At 43.5% G+C, this 19134-nt stretch overlaps 1 protein-coding gene across 3 annotated transcripts in view; it reads left to right on the top strand.

Annotated features, from left to right (window-relative positions):
- Nucleotides 1-15895, top strand: part of MANBA (mannosidase beta) — a 56729-nt gene extending 40834 nt beyond the window's left edge. For 2 of the 3 annotated variants that reach the window (XM_045018713.1, XM_045018714.1), the window contains 5 exons: nt 1201-1365; nt 1996-2140; nt 8945-9087; nt 11439-11696; nt 13894-15895. In XM_045018713.1, the coding sequence (XP_044874648.1) occupies nt 1201-1365; nt 1996-2140; nt 8945-9087; nt 11439-11696; nt 13894-14118 (936 nt within the window). In that variant the 3' untranslated portion in view covers nt 14119-15895. The remainder of the gene's footprint in view (nt 1-1200; nt 1366-1995; nt 2141-8944; nt 9088-11438; nt 11697-13893) is intronic. The other variant, XR_006579751.1, reaches the window with a different exon arrangement.
- The last annotated feature ends 3239 nt before the right edge of the window (nt 15896-19134 follow it).

Here is a 19134-nt window from a genome sequence, read left to right on the forward strand (position 1 = left end):
GCTTGTATTGATTGATGTATTAAGACACAGATTGTTGAATCCTATCTCCTCACATCACAAACTTAACTCTTGATTAACCAACTGTTACACACAGCTTTGACCTCCATTGAATCAAAAATATGTTGCGCATTGTTGCTTGCTGTAGTAAAAGCAAGCTGGCTAGTGGGCGATTGGTGAGCCTGTCTTTTATAATGTGTGCACTGTTGTTGTAGCTGTGTCAGTCCCAGGATATTAGAGAGACAAGGTGGGTGAGGTAATATATTTTATTGGACCAGCTTCTGTTGGTGAGAGAGACAAGCTTTCAAGCTTACACAGAGCTCCTCTTCAGGTCTGGGAATGTCACAGCTAAATACAAGGTGGAGCAGGTTGTTTAGCATAAGTAGTTAACACACATTTCAAGGGACCATTCATTGTGAAGTGGCCTGTTAACATCCCTCCAGCCATAGGAGGGAGAGGAATGGGGAGAGGCAGTTGCAGGGCAGGGAGTTGTTAGTGGGTTATAGATTGTTGTAATAAGTCCTAAATCTGTTGTCCCTAGTCAGTCTATGATTTTTAACAAAGTTATGAATTTAAGCTCTCAGGCTCGTCCACTAACAATGACACACACACACACACACACACACACACACACACACACACACACACACACACACACACACACACACACACACACACACACACACACACACACACACACACACACACACACACACACACACACACACACACACACACACACACACACACACACACACACACACACACTCCCCTGCAGCTGTTTCCCTCCTCCCTTCCTTTCCCCTCTCCTTGGCCACTGACTCCGTGAAAGCTTTGTGGGCCAAATTCAACTGTAGGACAAATAAGTGAAGTTCCACAAAACCAACAGAGCTACTCGTGCTTGTGTGCTGAGCCCTCTGAATTTGGCCCTCTGTTCCTTGGTCTGTCCATCTGTAAAAAAATATAATACCTACTCCACCGGGTGTTGTGGGCTTCAGGACTTAAAGGTCCTCAGATGAAAGGCACTATAGAAATGTAAAGTATTATTTTAAATACTCTAGGTGATGGCAAGAGGCTGAAATGGATATTATTTACCTTCTTGCCATTCAGCAATCACTAAGTACCTGGTCCCAAAGATCAGGAGAATGCATGTTTTGCCGTTTCTTTATGATCTGTTTTCAACCTTTTCTGTGTTTTCAAAAGGTCTCCTCTACAGAGGACTGGTCTTACAAAAGCAATTTCTCCCTCCATCGACAGCACCATGCAGCTGGTAACAACCAAATGCTTCATCAGGCTGGACTTCACTTCAAGCTGCCCCAGAACACAGATCCCCTAAAACTGTTCAAAGATACAATTTACCTCACTCAGGTAACCATGTGTCACAATCTGGTGGCAGATACTTCTATCTAGTACAGCCATCGTTGTTATTAGCAGCTAGAGAGCCTAGTCTGGGTCAGTATGTTAGGCACTGAAGGGACATGTAATAATGAGAGAGTCCTTGCCCTGAAGAATTTACAATATAATTTAATAAATTTTGTGTGTCCCTGACCCTTTGCAGAGGAGAAAACTGGGCACGAAAAGCCTCTGCAGTTTCCCCTCTTTGTTTCCCTTCTCCCACACCAGGACTAGTGATCATCTCAGGGGATACTTCTTTCATGCAGCACAAATCACTCCAGAGAAAATGGGAGAGGCAGGAAGAAGTTGGGCCTTGACACTGACCCACCGAGCAGGTTGGACTCACTGATTGCAGCAGGCTAGGGAAAGATTGTACCTCCTTGACACACAACGCCTTGCTGAGATCCCCTTGGAACAGCACTACTCCTGTACTGTGTCTGGGTCAGAGTTGTGCCTTTCAGGTACAATCTAGCTCAGAGAGAGCATGGAAAGCCTTGTCTGTCTGTCTTTCTCTCGCTGACACATGCAAACACACACACGAGGTTTTGAGAGTAGTTAACCAAATTAAAAATAATACTCTTTTTAATATATTTGCTGAACAAGGTTATGCAAGCCCAGTGTATAAAGGCAGAAACAGAGTTCTATCGGCGTAGTCGAAGTGAGATAATCAATGGAGAGGGACATACAATGGGATCACTCTACTGGCAGCTCAATGATATCTGGCAGGCTCCTTCATGGGCTTCTCTAGGTAAGTCTTCCAGTTGCCATCAGTGAAACTGCTAATTGTGCTTTTAAAATTTATTTTTATTATCTATAACCTTTTTCATCAGAAATACCAGTTCAAGAAATAAGGCTCACCATTATTGCCTGGATAACTTTACAAGAACCAAACAGATTTCTAACCATCTACTAGTACAGGGGGAGGCAACCTATGGCATGTGTGCCAAAGGTGGCACATGAGCTGATTTTCAGTGGCACTCACACTGCCCGGGTCCTGGCCACCAGTCCGGGGGGGCTCTGCATTTTAATTTAATTTGAAATGAAGCTTCTTAAACATTTTAAAAACCTTATTTACTTTACATACAAGAATAGTTTAGTTATATATTATAGACTTATAGAAAAACATTAAAATCTATTACTGGCACGCAAAACCTTAAATTAGAGTGAATAAATGAAGACTCGGCACACCACTTCTGAAAGGTTGCCAACCCCTGTACTAATACATCTCAGCAAACTGGTTTACAGGATAAGCCAGATGTGTAACTTGCTTGGGTAATAAATAGTAAGTGAAGGAGAACTGCATGGTCTGAGTGAAGTGGCTGCATTCCATAACTGCTCATATCTAGGTGAGCATATTTTGAGATTTAGAGGTTTTTTAAGGTGGAAGCACTCTTCTGTGGAAATATATAATACATGTACCTAGTTGTTATATGATGCTTATCATCTTTACATTTCAAAGCATTTTACAAAAGAGGGCAGTATCATTATCCCCATTTTACAGATGGGAAAACTAGAGATAAAGTGACTTGCCCAAGGTCATCCAGCAGGCTAGTGGTAGAGCTGGGAATTGAACCCAGGTCTGCTGAATCCCAGTCCAGTGCCCTATCTATGATTTCAACCTCAATTATTTCTTTATTATTATTATTGTTATTGTTTAGTTTACTGATACATGCTGCAGAGAAGAAGTTCATAGTTAAACGTTGGAATATGGTCAGTTTATGAAAAGGAGGTAAACATAGTTTTTTTCTACACCTGCCCCTGGGTCCACCTGCCAATTTTTGTGGTTTTACAGTGACATCTTCTTACTTCCTAAAGTTTTTCTCTTCCCTTTTCCTGTGTGGAAGACTTCCACCTGAAAAACCAGAGGAAACAAACTGTAGTGAAACTGTCTTTAAACAACATGCTACCTTATCTTGGCCTCATGTCCAGCCTTAACACTGAGGTTCCTGGACTTCAGGAACTTATGCTGTAGAAACATAATGTTCTAATGTTTGTTTATCTGGATTTCACTATAATTAATAAATGCTTACAAAATAAGTACCTTAAAAAGGAGGAGGAAAAAAACTTAGTAAAATATCTCAATGTACAGCTAGATGCATTGACAGATGATCTGATGTGATGAACATAAGCATGATTTTTTTTTTTAAGTACAGAACAACTAACGTCATCACAGCAAATGTCAGAAATAGTTTAATTAGTCATAGTCTTGTTAATGTCAATTTTCAGAAAGGAAGCTCAGCAGAGATACAGCTGTCCCTTTGTTTCATTTTATTCTGTCAGTGGATTGAGGAAAAATTTAATTTTCATTTAATTAGGCGATGCGGTAGAGGGAGTTTTGAAATGCAAATGTTGGAATTATGCAAAACCTCAAATAAATTAGTTTTCTTTGCACTTCAAAAGCACATTTCTGCATCTCTTTAGGTTGCACAGTGGCATCATTGATGAATACTTCCTTTATTTAGATTTGTTCTTTCATAAATGGAGTGCCCTGGAGGGGTTTACATAATTTCCCATATGAAGTGGAAGTGTGTTCTTTCTTGAAATGGGGAGAGAATTGAGAATTAAATATTTGTTTATATATTAAAAACATTTACCTGGAAAGTAAGAAAACACAGTGAAGCCCTCTTTTCTGCATGTGAGTCTCTTCCTCCCTTCAGAAGTCAATGTATTTCTTCAGTGACTGGATTGTGAATGTTTGATTATGGTTTTGGAGCCACTTGTGCCGCATTGATTGCTTTAGCATCTGTGTGGTGTGTTTTCAGTGAAGAATGCAAAGCTGTAGCTGGAATTTCACCACCTTCCTGCACAGATGTCACCTTGAGGTATCTGATTCAGCTATCAGGAGTTTCACAGATTGCTGAGTTTTATTGGTTAGAAGTGTGGGTCCAATACTTAGTGTCTAGTGAGCTGAAACCACAAGCTTTAAAAAAAATAGATTTAAATTTGTGAGATTGGATGTGAGGAAAGAACTTAGCAGCATGTTTCTCAGGTTGTGTTTAATGGCGTTGAGCAATTAATTTAGAATCCGTTACAGTGAAGAAAGCTATTTGCTCTTATTCTAGCTGTTAGATAAAAAGGCTTCAGGGAACAGTGAAAGATCTGGGCAGCGATGTCTTATTCCAGAGTGAGTCATCACCTCTTGTTCTGAACGTTGATGTTTTGATATAAAGTACAGTCCCTGTTGTGTATGTCATAATTTGGAAGAGATTTGGGAACTCAGATTTAATCAACAGTTCATTTAAATTCAGAAAGCTAGTCCCAGGTTTGTTTTAAATAGCTTTTGCTCCATGTCATCCGTGCCTACAACAAGAATAGTTAAAGCCAGAAATTTTCACACTGGCTGCTCCCTCCCAAGATTTCTCACTGCCATTTTTACATCAAGAAATCTGTCTCCTGGTTAAGTAGATCTAGACAGTCAGGCTTAAACACTTGAGCTGTCTGCTTTGCAGCCAACATGAAGAGGGCTCATCTCTCAATTCTACCAAAAGTCACTTTCACAGTTGCAGCAGCCATAGTAATGGCTCCAAATATTCTGTGATTTTCGGCTGCAGAATTAACTGTACAATCCATCCTTTGCTCCGGAACTGTGCTCCAAAATGTAAGCGGCTGTCTTGTATTATTTAAAAAACATTTATTTGGCCTTTGGTTACAGGGAAAAACATGACTTTAAATCACGGAGAAGGTGTAACTGATGTATTGGTATCTGCTTGGGTCTGCAGAGAGCCTGAAACAGTAGCTGGGGAGGTGTGAACTTCTCCCATTAATGTCAATGAGATGTGAAAGCCAATGATGAGTTTATATGTTAGCATTGTTAGCAAGTTCATTTCTGATCAGTTTTGCAGAAACATCCAGTTAATGAGTTTTATCCCCCAGTTGTGAGCCATCTTGCACTTCCCACAGCACTGTATACACACCACCCAGATGTCAAAACCATCAGCTTTCCCCCAGATGATTTCTGTGATGCAGTTGTGTTATCAATTCACAAATCTGTGGCATGTTGAAAAGTGAAAACGTGTGTTTAGCATAAAATAAATGAAATTTAATATCGGGGGATGCTCTTCGATATGCTTAATTTTCATATTTTAATCCAAGAAAAGACGACATTTTCAGAATGTAAATGAAGCTGCTACAGAATTTCCAATCTGTTAAATTAGCGTGCCACGGAAATCATGGGCCTTGCCACAGAAATTAGTCTGAGCCTGCAGCAGACTCTGCTCAAAACCTATGACTAAAGGCACCTGTTGCAGAGACTGCCAAAATCCCTGAGATTCTCATGGCAGTTTTGAGAACTCCACTGCCTTCTTCCACTCAAAAGCCTGAGGCTAGGCAGGGATGCCCTTTTTCCAGACAATGCCAATTCTTTGCTGTCTGTAAATCTAGACTTCCATTTTAGAGACAAGAAGCTGCCACACATTTTGCTTTGTTTTGGGCAAGCTACTCCCAGTCCAAGACTCCACTTTCTCTTGTTCATTCAGATTTTCTGAAGGCCCACAAGAAGCATGTGTGATTTAAATCAAACCAACCACAGAGTTATCCCCATCTCTGAATTTTGCCAAGACCTGCTGTGTGTCTGCCATTTTAGACTGTAAACTGTTTGAAGCCGGGATTATCTTTGTGTACTATACAGCACCAACACACTGTCTGAGCTAAACAACTTATAATAAAGTTACCGGACTTGTATGTTTGAAGAAGCTCTATGAAATGTCTGGTACTGAATAGCAACTAGGCTCAGCAACCCTCCAGAAACTCTTTTCAGATGTCACCCCTTCATGCAACTCAACAGCACTATGGTAAAACTGGAGTTCTTCCCTGTGGTGTCATAACTTAGAAACCAAGGCTGTCCAAGGGATAGTGCCCAGGATACTGAAATGTACAAAGTTGTACTTCTAAACAAGCACCAAAGCAAAGCAGAAGTTTTTGGTTATTGCAAATATCTTCCAACATCATGAGCTATGTTCATATTATGTAAGATGAAAAGCCACAAACCAAAATTGGACAGAATATAATTTTCTTTCATCATAAGGTTATGCAGACAAGTTGGTGCCTCTTTTTAGTGATATGCCAATGGCTAGGATATATGGCTGAGCAAGGACGGAGTTAAAATGTTAACATTAAAATATTGACCTAGATGGGAAAGGAGTAGGGAGAAGATGGACATCGACACAAAGATCCACATTTTCAGAATGCTACATAATGAGCGTTCTTACAAGACTACTTTTCTGGAAGTATCACATCTGAAAAACTCCACTGTGGCTGGCTCACCCACCATGCTGAGCTTTATACTAGGGTTTTGGTGGTATTTGTGAGGAGACGACATTTGATGGTTTCTCTAATCTGTGAATGGCTGAATTTTTGATAGCATAATATGTAATAAAGTACAGCTCCCCCTAAACTGGCATAGTAAACTGGAACATGCACATACAGTATGTGCAAGTATTTTATTTAAAAAACCCCAAACAATAGAGGTAACTTCTACAGATGGACCTAATTTTGAGTCTGCTTGGATTCATGAGTTTGAAAGTCTGACTCAGGCTTACAGGTTTATGTTTCGTTTAGGAGGAGTTGCAAAAACTGACCAAGAGAATGGGAAGAGGGAGATTCTGATGAAAAATGAAATACAGTAACTCCTCACTTAACGTCCTCTCGCTTAACGTTGTTTCGAAGTTACATCGCTGCTCCATTAGGGAACATACTCGTTTAAAGTTGTGCAGCGCTCCCTTATAACGTTGTTTGGCTGATTTTACAAGGGAGCATTGCACAAGTTCCTCTTCTCTGCCTCCTCCCCCTCCCTTCCTCCCAGCGCTTCCCCCTGTTTGGCGGTGCTTAGGACTTTCTGGGAGGGAGAGAGCGAGCAGGGAAGCGGCCCCCCCGGCCCTGGCAAGCAGGGCCACCCGGAACGCAGGGGCTTTAAGGGCTGCAGGGCCCTGGGACCCTGGCCTGCAGCTCTAAAGCCCTTTTCGGAATGCAGCCCTGCGCGCACGGGCCAGAGGACTCAGGAGGAGCAGAGGCAGCTGCGCAGCCAGCGGCCAGAGAGAAGCGGTGCTTTCCCCTTCAAAGTGCCCCTTCTCTCCAGCTGGCTTTGAAGGGGAAAGCGCCACTTCTCTCTGGCCGCTGGCTACGCGGCTGCCCCTGCTCCTCCTGAGTCCTCCGGCCGCAGGGCTGCATTCCGAAAGGGGCTTTACAGCTGCAGGCCAGGGCTCTGGGGCCCCCTTAGCCCAGGGTCCTGCAGCCTCTAAAACCCCTGCGTTCTGGGTGGCCTTACCTGCCGGGGGGCGGGGGGGAGCTCCCAGAATCGTGGCCATGGGGAAGGTGCCGCGCTGCGCAGAGCCACCTGCATACCCCTTGCACGAAATAGGAGCTGCCCCAGGTAAGTGCTCTGCACCTCCTGCCTGCCCCAGCCCCGAGCCTCCTCCCGCACCCCCATCCTGAGCGCCCTCCCACACCCTAACTCCCTCCCAGACCCTGCACCTCCAGCCCTGAGCCCCAGGGGTAAGCCAGGGGCACCTCCCCACCACAGTACAGTACTGTACAGTATATAATGCCTTTTGTCTGCCCCCCAAAAATTTCCTTGGAACCTAACCCCCCACATTCCCATTAAATCTTATGGGAAAATTGGATTCACTTAACATCATTTCACTTAAAGTTGCATTTTTCAGGAACATAACTACAACGTTAAGTGAGAAGATACTGTAGCATAGGCCAGATTAATCTCTCATTAACAGTGGTGTAAATCTGTAGTAAACCTACTAAAGCCATTGGGTTGCTCTGGATTTGCAACAGCATAACTGACTGCAGATTTTTTTCTAGCTGTACATGCTATATACATGGTACACACTTGTGCCAGTCCTTTGTAGTGGTGATTTTTTTATCCCTATATACAGCATGCATGCCTTTTTTTTTTTTAAATTGAATTACCCTGAGAGGAATGTTAATTACAGGAACCAAAGGTTTGTAGAACTCAGACTGGTATTGTGAACTTCAAAATGAATCAGAGAGATTTGTAAACCTAGAACACCACAAGATGGCCCAGTTTATTATTGATTGATTTTTTTTCTGGGTTACTTTGCTATTCTGGTAAATTTGGTGGGGAGGGTTTGAGCAGCACGTCAGTTCCAGTTATTACTACTATCGACCTATGTAAAACAATTGAATTCTTGGTCACCATACGATAAGCCAGATTGTCCTGGGTCCTTGTGTGAGTATATAGAAAGGGGAGAGAGTGGGCATAAAGTGCCTCCCGTCTTTCTGTGTTTGCCCTACACAAGATCCAGGGACAGTTGCAGTTACTGTGCTTGAGAGACTGCAGGAGCTGCTTCCTCTCTGCGCCCCTAAGATTGCAGATCCTCCCCCAAAGGGAGCAAGAAAAGGTGTGGAGAAGCCAGGACCGTAGCTCCTACTTTCCTCTCCCCCAGACCCTGGTGTGGGCCAAGCCCACCAGAAACGAGGAGAGGAAGTGCAATGTTATCACCTATGCTCTGAGGCGGGATCATGCCCTGCCATGTTCACAGCCAATCTCAGACTGTGTCTGAATCATGCTTTCTTTAATACTCAGAGTATGGGGGCAAGTGGAAAATGCTCCATTACTTTGCCCAGCATTTCTTTGCCCCACTGTTGCCTGTGGGATATGAAGATGACGGCGTGCTGTACATCTACGGTGTGTTGGATCTTCATTCAGACTGTGAGCTGACGCTCCAAGTAAGTGCCGCCTTTTGTCTGTCAAAAGATCACCTCCTGCTAGGGAAAAGAATACAAAAATATAAATAAGCAGTTGGTTATGGAACAGCGATCCAGTAAGTCCATGTCCAGCCCTATCAGCCCTCCCCTGCACCAGTGCTCCAGCTTCTATGAGAGCCTATTCGGAATGTCATTGTGGGCCAAACTGAGTCCTGGTGTAAATGGGTGCAATTAATCCTTCTCTTTTGTCTTGTTTTTTAGACTGAGAGTTCTTTGGGGGCGGAGATTACCACTAACTAGATCTCTGTACAGTGCTTACCACAGTTGGGCTCTAACCTGTAGGTGCTACCGCAGTGTACATAGGATCATAGAATTATAGAAACATAGGGCTGGAAGGAACCTTGAGTCTTACGTTTTAAATGGTAAAGAAATAATAATAGCTCCACTAAAAACATGGTCCAGATGTAAAAGGCGATTAAGTTTAAATACAAAACAAATTTAAAAATTTCATCTTGTAACTCAACAGATTCAGGCCCTGGATGCATTCAGAGTTAGATCTGCAGACCCTAGTGAAAAAGGTCATTGTTTGTTTATTTTATTTTGTATGATTATTTATTATTACTGTTAGCCTTCCTGAACCACTACAGCTCTGAGAAAATACACTGGATTATTTTGTGGCTTGTGAAGCATCAACAGAACTGGTAACCAAGTTTCAATTGCAGGCCTCCTGTGCAACCCTATTATCTTAAAGTTATGCCCCAAGCTACATCTGAATGATCCCACAGATAGTTGTCGGATTATGCACATGTATATAAGGGCAATATTATGCATGGGCCAGAAAGAACCCTCTTTGACCTTCAGATTCCATGGTTGGTTTGTTTATTATTATTTATTATTTGTATGACAGTAGCACCTACAGGCCCCAAATGAAATCAGGGCCCCATTGGATTGAGTACTGTACAAAAATACATTGCAAAAGACAGTTCCTGAGTTGAAACATCTACAGCCTAAATAGACAAGACAGACAAAGGGTGGGAAAGTAAGCAGGCACAGAATGGAGAAGTGACTTGTCCCAGGTCAAACAGCAGGTCAGTGGCAGAGCTGGGAATAGAATTTGAGTCTCCTGATTCTCAGTCCACTGCCCTGTCCACAAGACCTTGCCAACTCTTTCAGTTTACAAGAGTGGCGGTTTAAAAATAAACAAATGACAACAAAAAAACTCTTGTAAGCTGCAAAAGAAAATAATCAACATGAAAAACACAGTGCCATTTTTGCAAAGCCGCTTTTCAGTACAGAGCTACACCTAGTAGAGTTGCTTATCTCTGGGCTGAGTTTAAGCCTGTGTCTGTAATTCCAAAGTTCTGGTGAAGTTAGAGAGGCATGTGTCTAGTATTCACTTCTAATGTAGATTTTTGATTAGCAGTTCAAGAAAATTTTAAACTCATGAAAAAGAGCAATTAGGAGGAGCTTTAGGATCTATTTCCGGCTGCTGGCACCTCCAGGGCTGCCCAGAGGATTCAGGGGGCCTGGGGCAAAGCAATTTCGGGGGCCCCTTCCATAAAAAAAAATGGCAATACTATAGAATACTATATCCTCATGGGGGGCCCCTCCCTCCCCGGGCGGCCCTGGGCACCTCTTATGGTCGAGTGCCCCTTCATGCATTGTATGGTGTTATGATTCTTTCACATCTGCTCTTTTGCAGCTATGTTGATCTTTATGACATGCTGCAAAGCTCTTCTCCAGCTGATGCCAGGGGTGGCTGCTAAAAGTCAACCAGCTGGATCACAGTTTTTGTATAGGAGGCCATTCCTATTGATACACTTTCCCAGAGGATCTCATTTGTATTTCATTGCGTTAACACAATTTCAGGGATTCCCCTTAAAATCATTGCGTGTCATTTTTGTTGATCAAATATATTAAAATTCTCTGTACGAAAGCTCTTGGCACCTCAGCATGTCTCAGGTAATACAGGTCAACTTTAAATAAGCACAACCAGCAATTTCCTGAACCAGAAAAGGGAGGGGAGGAAATAAACCCTTACCCCAACAATTCCAGTCCCTAAACACCCCAATCCAGCCACCCCTGGCATCAGCTGGAGAAGAGCTTTGCAGCATGTCATAAAGATCAACATGTTCAGGCTATTTGAGACAGAATTGTTGCCTAGTTTAAATAATAAAATGGGTAATATTTATGTTCGTTATTAGTTTAATCTTTGTGTTGTCTCTTTTTGCCTGGTGTAGAAATCACCTTGAAGCTATGTGCCATGTACTTCCAGGAAAATGTCTCATTTGATGAGTAGCTGGAAAATCTGGGATGTAGGATATTTTTGTAGAGGTTTTGTTTTCTCTGTTCTCTGTTAATGTCTCTCACAGGTCACTTTGCACCGGTGGAGTTCTATGGAGCCAGTGTGCACCCTTGCTAAAGAGGGTGTGACCCTTAAGGCAGGGAGTGCTGCCCCAATTTACAAGGAGCCCATAAATGACCTGTTGAAAAGATGTGGGAACTGTACCAGGCAAAGCTGTGTTGTCACCTTTTACCTTATGGGAAAAGGCGAGCTCCATAGTCCTGGCAACTATCACTTCCTATCTTCGCTGAAGGATGCGGTGGGATTGGAGAAAGCACAGCTCAGTGTAAGCACCAGCCATCCCGAGTTACTTTCTTTAGTCCTGCCAAGCTTGTCTGCTGTGGAGTTGTGGGGGCTGGGAGTGGTGTCGATAATGTGATGTCTTTTGCTGTTCAGTCATTTGGCAGTAGCTTTTCTGAAGCTCTGCAAAGGAGTTCAACGTGAGTTTTTCTTTTTCTTCTTCACTGATTGTTTCTGAAAAAATGCCTAAAGATCACTGTCCCCCACCCCCCGCCTTTTACATGAAGGCTGCATTTCAGTCGATCAGAGTACAACCCGCTTGCTTGATGCAGTGTCTCCTCCTTCATCTCTTTTTTGTGGCATTGTGACAGACATTCCAGCTTGTGATTAGTATCCGTTTCCAGTGTTAACTGCTGGTACTACGGTAAATGCCACACAAAATACCAGTTATTGGTAATGGTGTTACGATGGAATTGCCTCTGCTCTCCCAGGGATGCTGGGGCATGACTGACATGCAACTTTGTATGGTTATTTCCGCATTATGCAAAATTCTGCACTCCAGCTGAGGAGTTCTGATTTGCATAATGGCTTTACAGTTACTGCCCAATATCTGTACAACATTTCAGTCCTCATGTCTGCATGAAAAGCAGCATAAGTGATCAGTACAATTATTTACTTTGTTGGCTCTTGCCCCCAGAACTGCCTGCTGCCTTAGATTCTCAGACTCCCCTCCTACCCTGTTCCCTGACTGCTGGTGCTGCTGCTCTCCAGGCCTCCTTACTTGAAAACCCTTCCGCAGTAGCCACTGACAAGGCACTCTAAAAATGGCAGGATGGGTTTACACTGTGTTGTCTCTGTGATTCCAGATCAGATTTGTTCCGTTAATAAATAAATGAAGTGGGTCTGATTCTCCTGTTACATCACTCTTACGCCAGCGTAACTCCATTACACCAACGTACATAGGAGAAGAATTGGCCTATTTTCTTGAGGTTTTTTCCACACAGGACTACAGACTCAATCTGGAATCTGAAAAGAGAGATTCTTTCTAGCGGGCATCGCCAATAAGAAAAGCTCTGCAGTTAGAATTTAGTGTGTGATTCTCTTGATTATGCAAATTCCGCTCATTCTCCCATAGCTGTGTTGGCTCTGCAGTGCTAGCAGGAGAGAAACATAACAACATTAATTTTGTCAGTAAAGTGAGCCAATCTGATTCAGAGTATATGTACATAGAAGATCTGTTGAGTAAAAGGGTGGCTTTTTTTCTGATCATAATCTCGTTTTTAAATATCTTTGTTAACACAAATGCTACTTTTTGTATCTTTGTTCTGGCACAGGTTTCACTGCAAAAGCTTATTTAAAATATACTGCAAATCTAACTTTGAAAACAAAAAATTCCACAACATGTGGTTTCTCTTACAAACTTAAAAAAAAAAAAAGCAGTTTTTTGGTCATAACATTTATATAGTACATACTTAATATGTAATTTGCTGATTTTTAATATACCATTAATGTTCAGAAGACAAATGTCTGTAAAAGAAAAATGTTGAGTGAAAACGTATTCTAGTTGTGTTTTTAGACTGTGCAGAGTGCTATTACTGAAAACTTTACAGTAAAACGTTAAACATATTTCTGAGATCTCTCAGCATGCCTTAGGTATCAGCTCTAAATATAGTTTAAAGACCCTCCTTTCTTACACTAGCAGTAGGTGACCTCCTACATTGTCCTGATTTACTCATCTTTTACTTCCCCGGATTTTTATTACTGATATAGCAAGAAGAGACAACAACCTTAATATTTGAATGTATGGGTTATGAGAGAAATGTGTTGCCACTGGGACAAATCTGTCTAGCACCTTGTGACTATGATGGGATTGCACTGGGTGTAAGTCAGTCTAGAATTTATCCCATTATTTTTAGAGGAACTGTCTTTATGGAAAGTAAATAGTGATAACATTCCATAGAATTTTTAAACTAGTCTATAGTATTCTGTAGCAAGGCCATACATCTCTGTTAAGTTCTGTAGGTTTCTGGGATGCTTTGTATAGAATCTTATCGGCTTTATCCCTATTAAATTATATAGAACATTCCGTAAAGGAGGTGTAGAGGAGAAAAATAATTTTAACAAATGTATTTTCAAAATACCTTCCATTATACTGGCCTACAACTTTTACAGTGATTGGTGCATTTGTTTTTACTAAACAAACTTCTGTAATAATACTAATTTTATTTTTCTTCCTCTTTCAGGCCACTATTTCTCAGCAAGGTGACCTGTATGCTTTTGTTCTGCAGACCACAGCAGTCACTCCTTTTGTTTGGCTGGATGTAGGGAATATACAAGGGAGATTTAATGACAACGGCTTTCTCATGACTGAAAAGAGAAAAGTTGTGGTGTTTTATCCGTGGGAGCCCGTCAGCATCGAGGAACTCGAAAAATCACTCAGCTTGACTTCACTGATGGACATTTACTGAGGAAATCTCATGTCCTCTGTAGGAAATGCTTCCTGTAGTGGTAGCAGAATAGAAACTGGAAAACTTCAAAGGAGTATAACTAGGGCTCCGTGTTTGTCACAGAGGTTGCGGAAGTCACGGATTCGATGACTTTCTGTGACCTCCATGACTTCTGTGGTGGCCAGTGTGGCTGACCCCAGGGCTGCCCAAGCAGCTGGCTCCAGGGTCAGCTGCTCAGGTGACCCCAGGGACAACCAGACTGGCCACTGCTGGAGCGGTACCTTTCCCAGCCTCTTGGGCCTGCAGCGGCCCCCTGCGGGCGCCTCCCCAGCAGTGACATGCTCCCCCTGCCCCAAGATTTAGGGGTATAGTAAAAGTCATGGACAGGTGGCAGCCGTGAATTTTTGTTTATTGCCCATGACCTGTCCATGACTTTTATTAAAAATACCTGTGACCAAATCTTAGCCTTAAGTATAACTAAAGATTAAGAGATATAGCAGATAAAACTGACCACAGAATGTGTAGCTCACGCTGTCATTTGTACATTCCTAGCTCTTGGCTTGATGAAAAGATGTCAACAGCAAAATTCACATACAATATATATCATATGTCGAGGGTGAGGCTACTTTTCTCAGGTAACTGAAAATATATATACCAAGGGGTTCTGGTGCAACATGGTAACCAGGAAGTGAAGCAAGTAGGATCTGTGATAGTTTTAGAGCCCGGAATATCTCTCTAGCCTTAATTTTTCACATCTGTGTTTGTATCCTCTGGCTCTCAGGACGGGGCGATACATTTCAAATTAATGTCTCGTGGGTTCGTCACAAGCCCCAAATAAGAACCAGCACAACCCTGCTGCTCTGGGAGCAGACCAGGGACCAGACAGTGACTCAAGAGTCCCAGTTAGTTCCTGGTTCTCCTTTGATCTAATGGAGAAGTTGCCTGTGCGATCCCTGTTCTTAGTGCAGACCGCTTCCTGTCCCCTATCGATACACCTGTGTCTCTACTGATACACCTGTGCCTGACCCCGGGGAGGCTTCTTTCCTCTCCGTGCTGTTACCTGCAGCATGGGAGTGAGGGAGAAGAGGAGAGTGTTGACAAAGCCACAAAAAATATAAAATGAGGAGATGAGGCTGTGACAGCAATTGAACAGAACATTTTTTTATTTTTATGACAGAATTTGTCATTTGAAAAAATTCAGCTAATTCTAGTACCCTTGGCCATAGCAAAGCAGCCCTTCATCTCCCCAAGGAATCTAAATAAATATGGTTTTATGTGACGTTCCTAAGGTTTTTCACTATTCTGTTCTTCATACACAATTTTGTACCTTTACCCTGCCCCACTCAAACACGCCCCACAAGTTCAGAATGCAGCACTGCAGCACCCTCTGGTGTTTATCATAGACTTGAACGAACACCCCCGCCTGACTCCAGAACGTCACACTAGTGAGCAATGCACTTTGCTGCAGAGTGCTGAGTTAACAAGGGCACTTAAACTTTCTGAGAAGTCTTTTAAATCAAAGGAGCCTTTTGTGAAGAGTTGGAATGGAGAGAGGATCTTTGCGGCGCTCTGTGAATCTGGAGGGCTTTTGTTTTATGTGTGTGTATTTTACAAAAGAGCCCGTTGTATGTTCCTACAGTATTCAGGGGAAACAAGCAATATTGCAAATTGAAATGATCTGAAGAGCATATTTTAGTGTTTTTAAAAGTTTAAAATAATCCTTCTAATGAATATTGTTTTCAGTCCGGACCTGTAATTCATTTAAAAGTAAATGCCATTTGGTTAAGGATGCATTAAGCTTACGGCTCACTACAGTCTTTATTTAAATGTCACTTTTTTTACCTATTGCCTATCTTATGTTACATATTTGGTTATTGATCAACTCTGGAAAATAATCCGGGGAAAAAAGCAGCCTTTAACAAACTAGTCTGAGGAATCATTGTTCCATGAAAAGCAGAGATTTTCAGCAGCTATAGATGGGAACAGTGACATCAGCACTATTTAAAAAAAAAAATCATGACAGCAGCACCTTAAATCTGTTTGAAATTGTCAGGTGATTTTCAACTATTTTTCCATCCCTAAAATTGTTTTACGTACAAGAAAAAACACCCCCACATTGTCTGCAGCAGCATTCATGTTTAGAAATGCTAAAATAACACGCTACAGTTGCCTGTTGCCAGAACACCAACCACCTTGGCCAAATTAGTATTTTCTGTTCATCATGTTGCAGTAGTTATAGTGCCGGGTTTTAATTACACTCCAGTTCAATCTAAAATGTAACACTTTGCCCAGAAAGAGCTCCTACTATATTTTAATAAAATAATACACATGGTGCCAGAGGCTTCAGCCATAGTTTCTTGTATGACTGTAAAATACTGTGTATGCACCAGAATGCCCAAACTCCTTACATTTTTAATTGAGAGTGCCTTGCTAAATTTTTGTCTTACAAACCCAGTATGGAGTAGAGTGGAGACAGTGCCCAGATGGTAACAGAATCACTGATCAAAAGGACGTTTTCAGCCACTATGACTTAAGGCAGTGGTTTTCAAACTGCAGGTCATGACCCAGTACTGGGTTGTGGAGTGTAAGGCTCTGGTCAGCACCACTGACCAGGCTGTTAAAAGTCCCATCGACGGTGCTGCCCAGCTAAGACAGGCTAGTCCTTACCTGTTCTGACACCATGCTGCGCCCCGGAAGCAGCCAGCAGCAGGTCCAGCTCCTAGGCAGGGGGGCCACGGGGCTCCGTGCGCTGCCTCTACCCCGAGCACCAGCTCCGCACTCCCAGCCAATTGGCGGGGGGGTGTTCCTGCAGCGAGAGCTGTGTGGAGCCCTTGCACGCCTCCACTTAGAAGCCGGACCTGCTGCTGGCTGCTTCCAGGACGCAGCAAGATCCATGGTGCCAGGACAGGCAGGAAGCCTGCCTTAGCACCCCCACTGCGCCACTGGCTGAGAGCTGCCTGAGCTAAGGCCATGCCTCAATCCCCTGCCCAAGCTCTGAGCCTCCCCTCAAACCTGGAACCCTCTCCTGCACCCCAAACTTCTCATCCCCAGCCCCACCCCAGAGTCTGCACCCCCAGCCCAGAGCCCTGACCCCTTCCTGTACCCCAGCCCTGAACCCCCCAAACCCAGAGCCCCCCAAACCTGAGCCCCATCATCCCCGTCCCACCCCACAGCCCTCACCCCTGCACCCCAACCCTCTGCCCCAAGCCCCTCCCACACCCCAAACCCCTCATCCCCAGCTCCGTTGGGTCGCGGGCATCAATAATTTTCTTCAACTGGGTCACCAGAGAAGAAGTTTGAAAACCACTGAATTAAGGCCCATATTCAGTAAGGCACTTAAACACATGCCTAATGTAAAGTGTACATGCTTAAGTTACTTGTATAATCAGAGCCTAAATCTATTTTAAGTACTTCTATGCCCCCCAATCCCTGCAATTCCACAGTATCTGAGAACCTCAGTCTTCTAATGCATTTATACCTGGGGCACAGCTGGGGAACCATTGAAGGACTTGCTAGAAACAGACAGGAGTGGAGGAGCTTCATCACTGAATAGGAACATGATGATGCTGATCTCTTGAGTAAAGCATTTAGTGCTATATTTCCTGAATCTTTTCTTACTGTGGCATTGTGGTACATCTTTAAGCTGTTTAAAATAACTAGCTGAATCTTCTGGCTTTGCTATGATGAATTGACAGACTGGAAGAGCAGAAAAACTTGCAGATTCCACAGGTAAGAGGTGCTACCCTCACCCTAGTGGTTTCTAATTTAACCTTTTGTGTTCAATGTTCTTAAGTACCTGAGTAGCATAAAAAAATGCTCATGGGTTCCAGTTTTCCTCATGTGGATGTTCACACTGGGTTTCAGGCAGGGCTCCCCCTCCTTTAAGGTAGCTAGCTAGCTAGCTGCACCAGCAACACAAGTATGGAGCTGTCCTTGCGCTCAGGAATTTTTATACGGACTCTGATTGGAGCTGCTCTCTGGAGGGGGGGGGGAGACTCTTTGTTTCTCTTTCCTGCATATTAGCATAGGACAAGCCACAAATTGACTTAGTCTTCCTGTGTGGTCCTGGGTATGGCAGAGGTAGGAATAGAACCCTACCTTACCCCCAGGCCTGCAGCTTAATTACTGTCCTCCCCTTCCCATATACCAGGAAATGTTCAGCTCTTATGCTCTGTCTCAACTGCAGCAGCTGCTGAGCAGATCCTCTCTCCTCTCTCCTCCCTCCCTCCCCCCCCCCCATCACTGCTGCCTCACCGCAGGAGAAGAGCTGCCCTGGTTGTTCTGCTAGGCAAGAAGTGTGATAGGGAGCCTGTAGCAGGGTTCTTACTCTGTTTTGGCTCTATGGGGAAGCAGGGGAGCACCAATAACAGGATTGTTCATGGCTTTCCAGCCATAGAAATGAAGGAGGCAGTTGACTCTGAGATCAGCCCTTCATTGGTGTAAAGACCCGCCCCCCCGCCCCCAGTAAATAAAACAGGGGCAGAGGGGGAGGACACAGATCAGTTTTGCTGTAGGGAGGAGAGCGCAGAGTGCAGCATAGGATCAGTGGGTGGTCTCAATGGGGCAAGTGATGACCGGCTGGAGTCCTAGAGGAAATTAAAGGATGGTAACAGCAATGGGATTGGGAGCCTGTGGAGGGAGGGGATAGAGAATTGGTAGCCTGGGGGCAACAGAATTGGTTAAGAACAGAGGATAGATTCAGGGATACTGGTGGGCAGGGCATAGTGTGATGGAGCGTGGCTTCTGGGAGTGCAGAGTATAGTGGGAGCTGAAAAGAGGGACAAAGAGAAATTGGGCTGGAGAGACACAATGTATTTGGTGGAAGGGGAGGTGGGAGATGTTCTCTTTTTAATATTTGCTACTACAGACCAGACCGTATTCTCTCATGATGTGCTCACCTCAACTTTCTGCAGTGGGTCCTTGTTCAGCTGGCTGGAAGAAAAGGGGTTGTTGCTCCATCTGCAATGGTGGCAGCGGTGGAAGGAGAGGTAATGCTTTCCTGTACAGAGTGGTGAGGAGTTGCAAGTGGCTGGTCCA

The sequence above is a fragment of the Mauremys mutica genome, chromosome 5 (assembly GCF_020497125.1).
Source record: "Mauremys mutica isolate MM-2020 ecotype Southern chromosome 5, ASM2049712v1, whole genome shotgun sequence".
Classification (NCBI taxonomy): Eukaryota; Metazoa; Chordata; order Testudines; family Geoemydidae; genus Mauremys; species Mauremys mutica.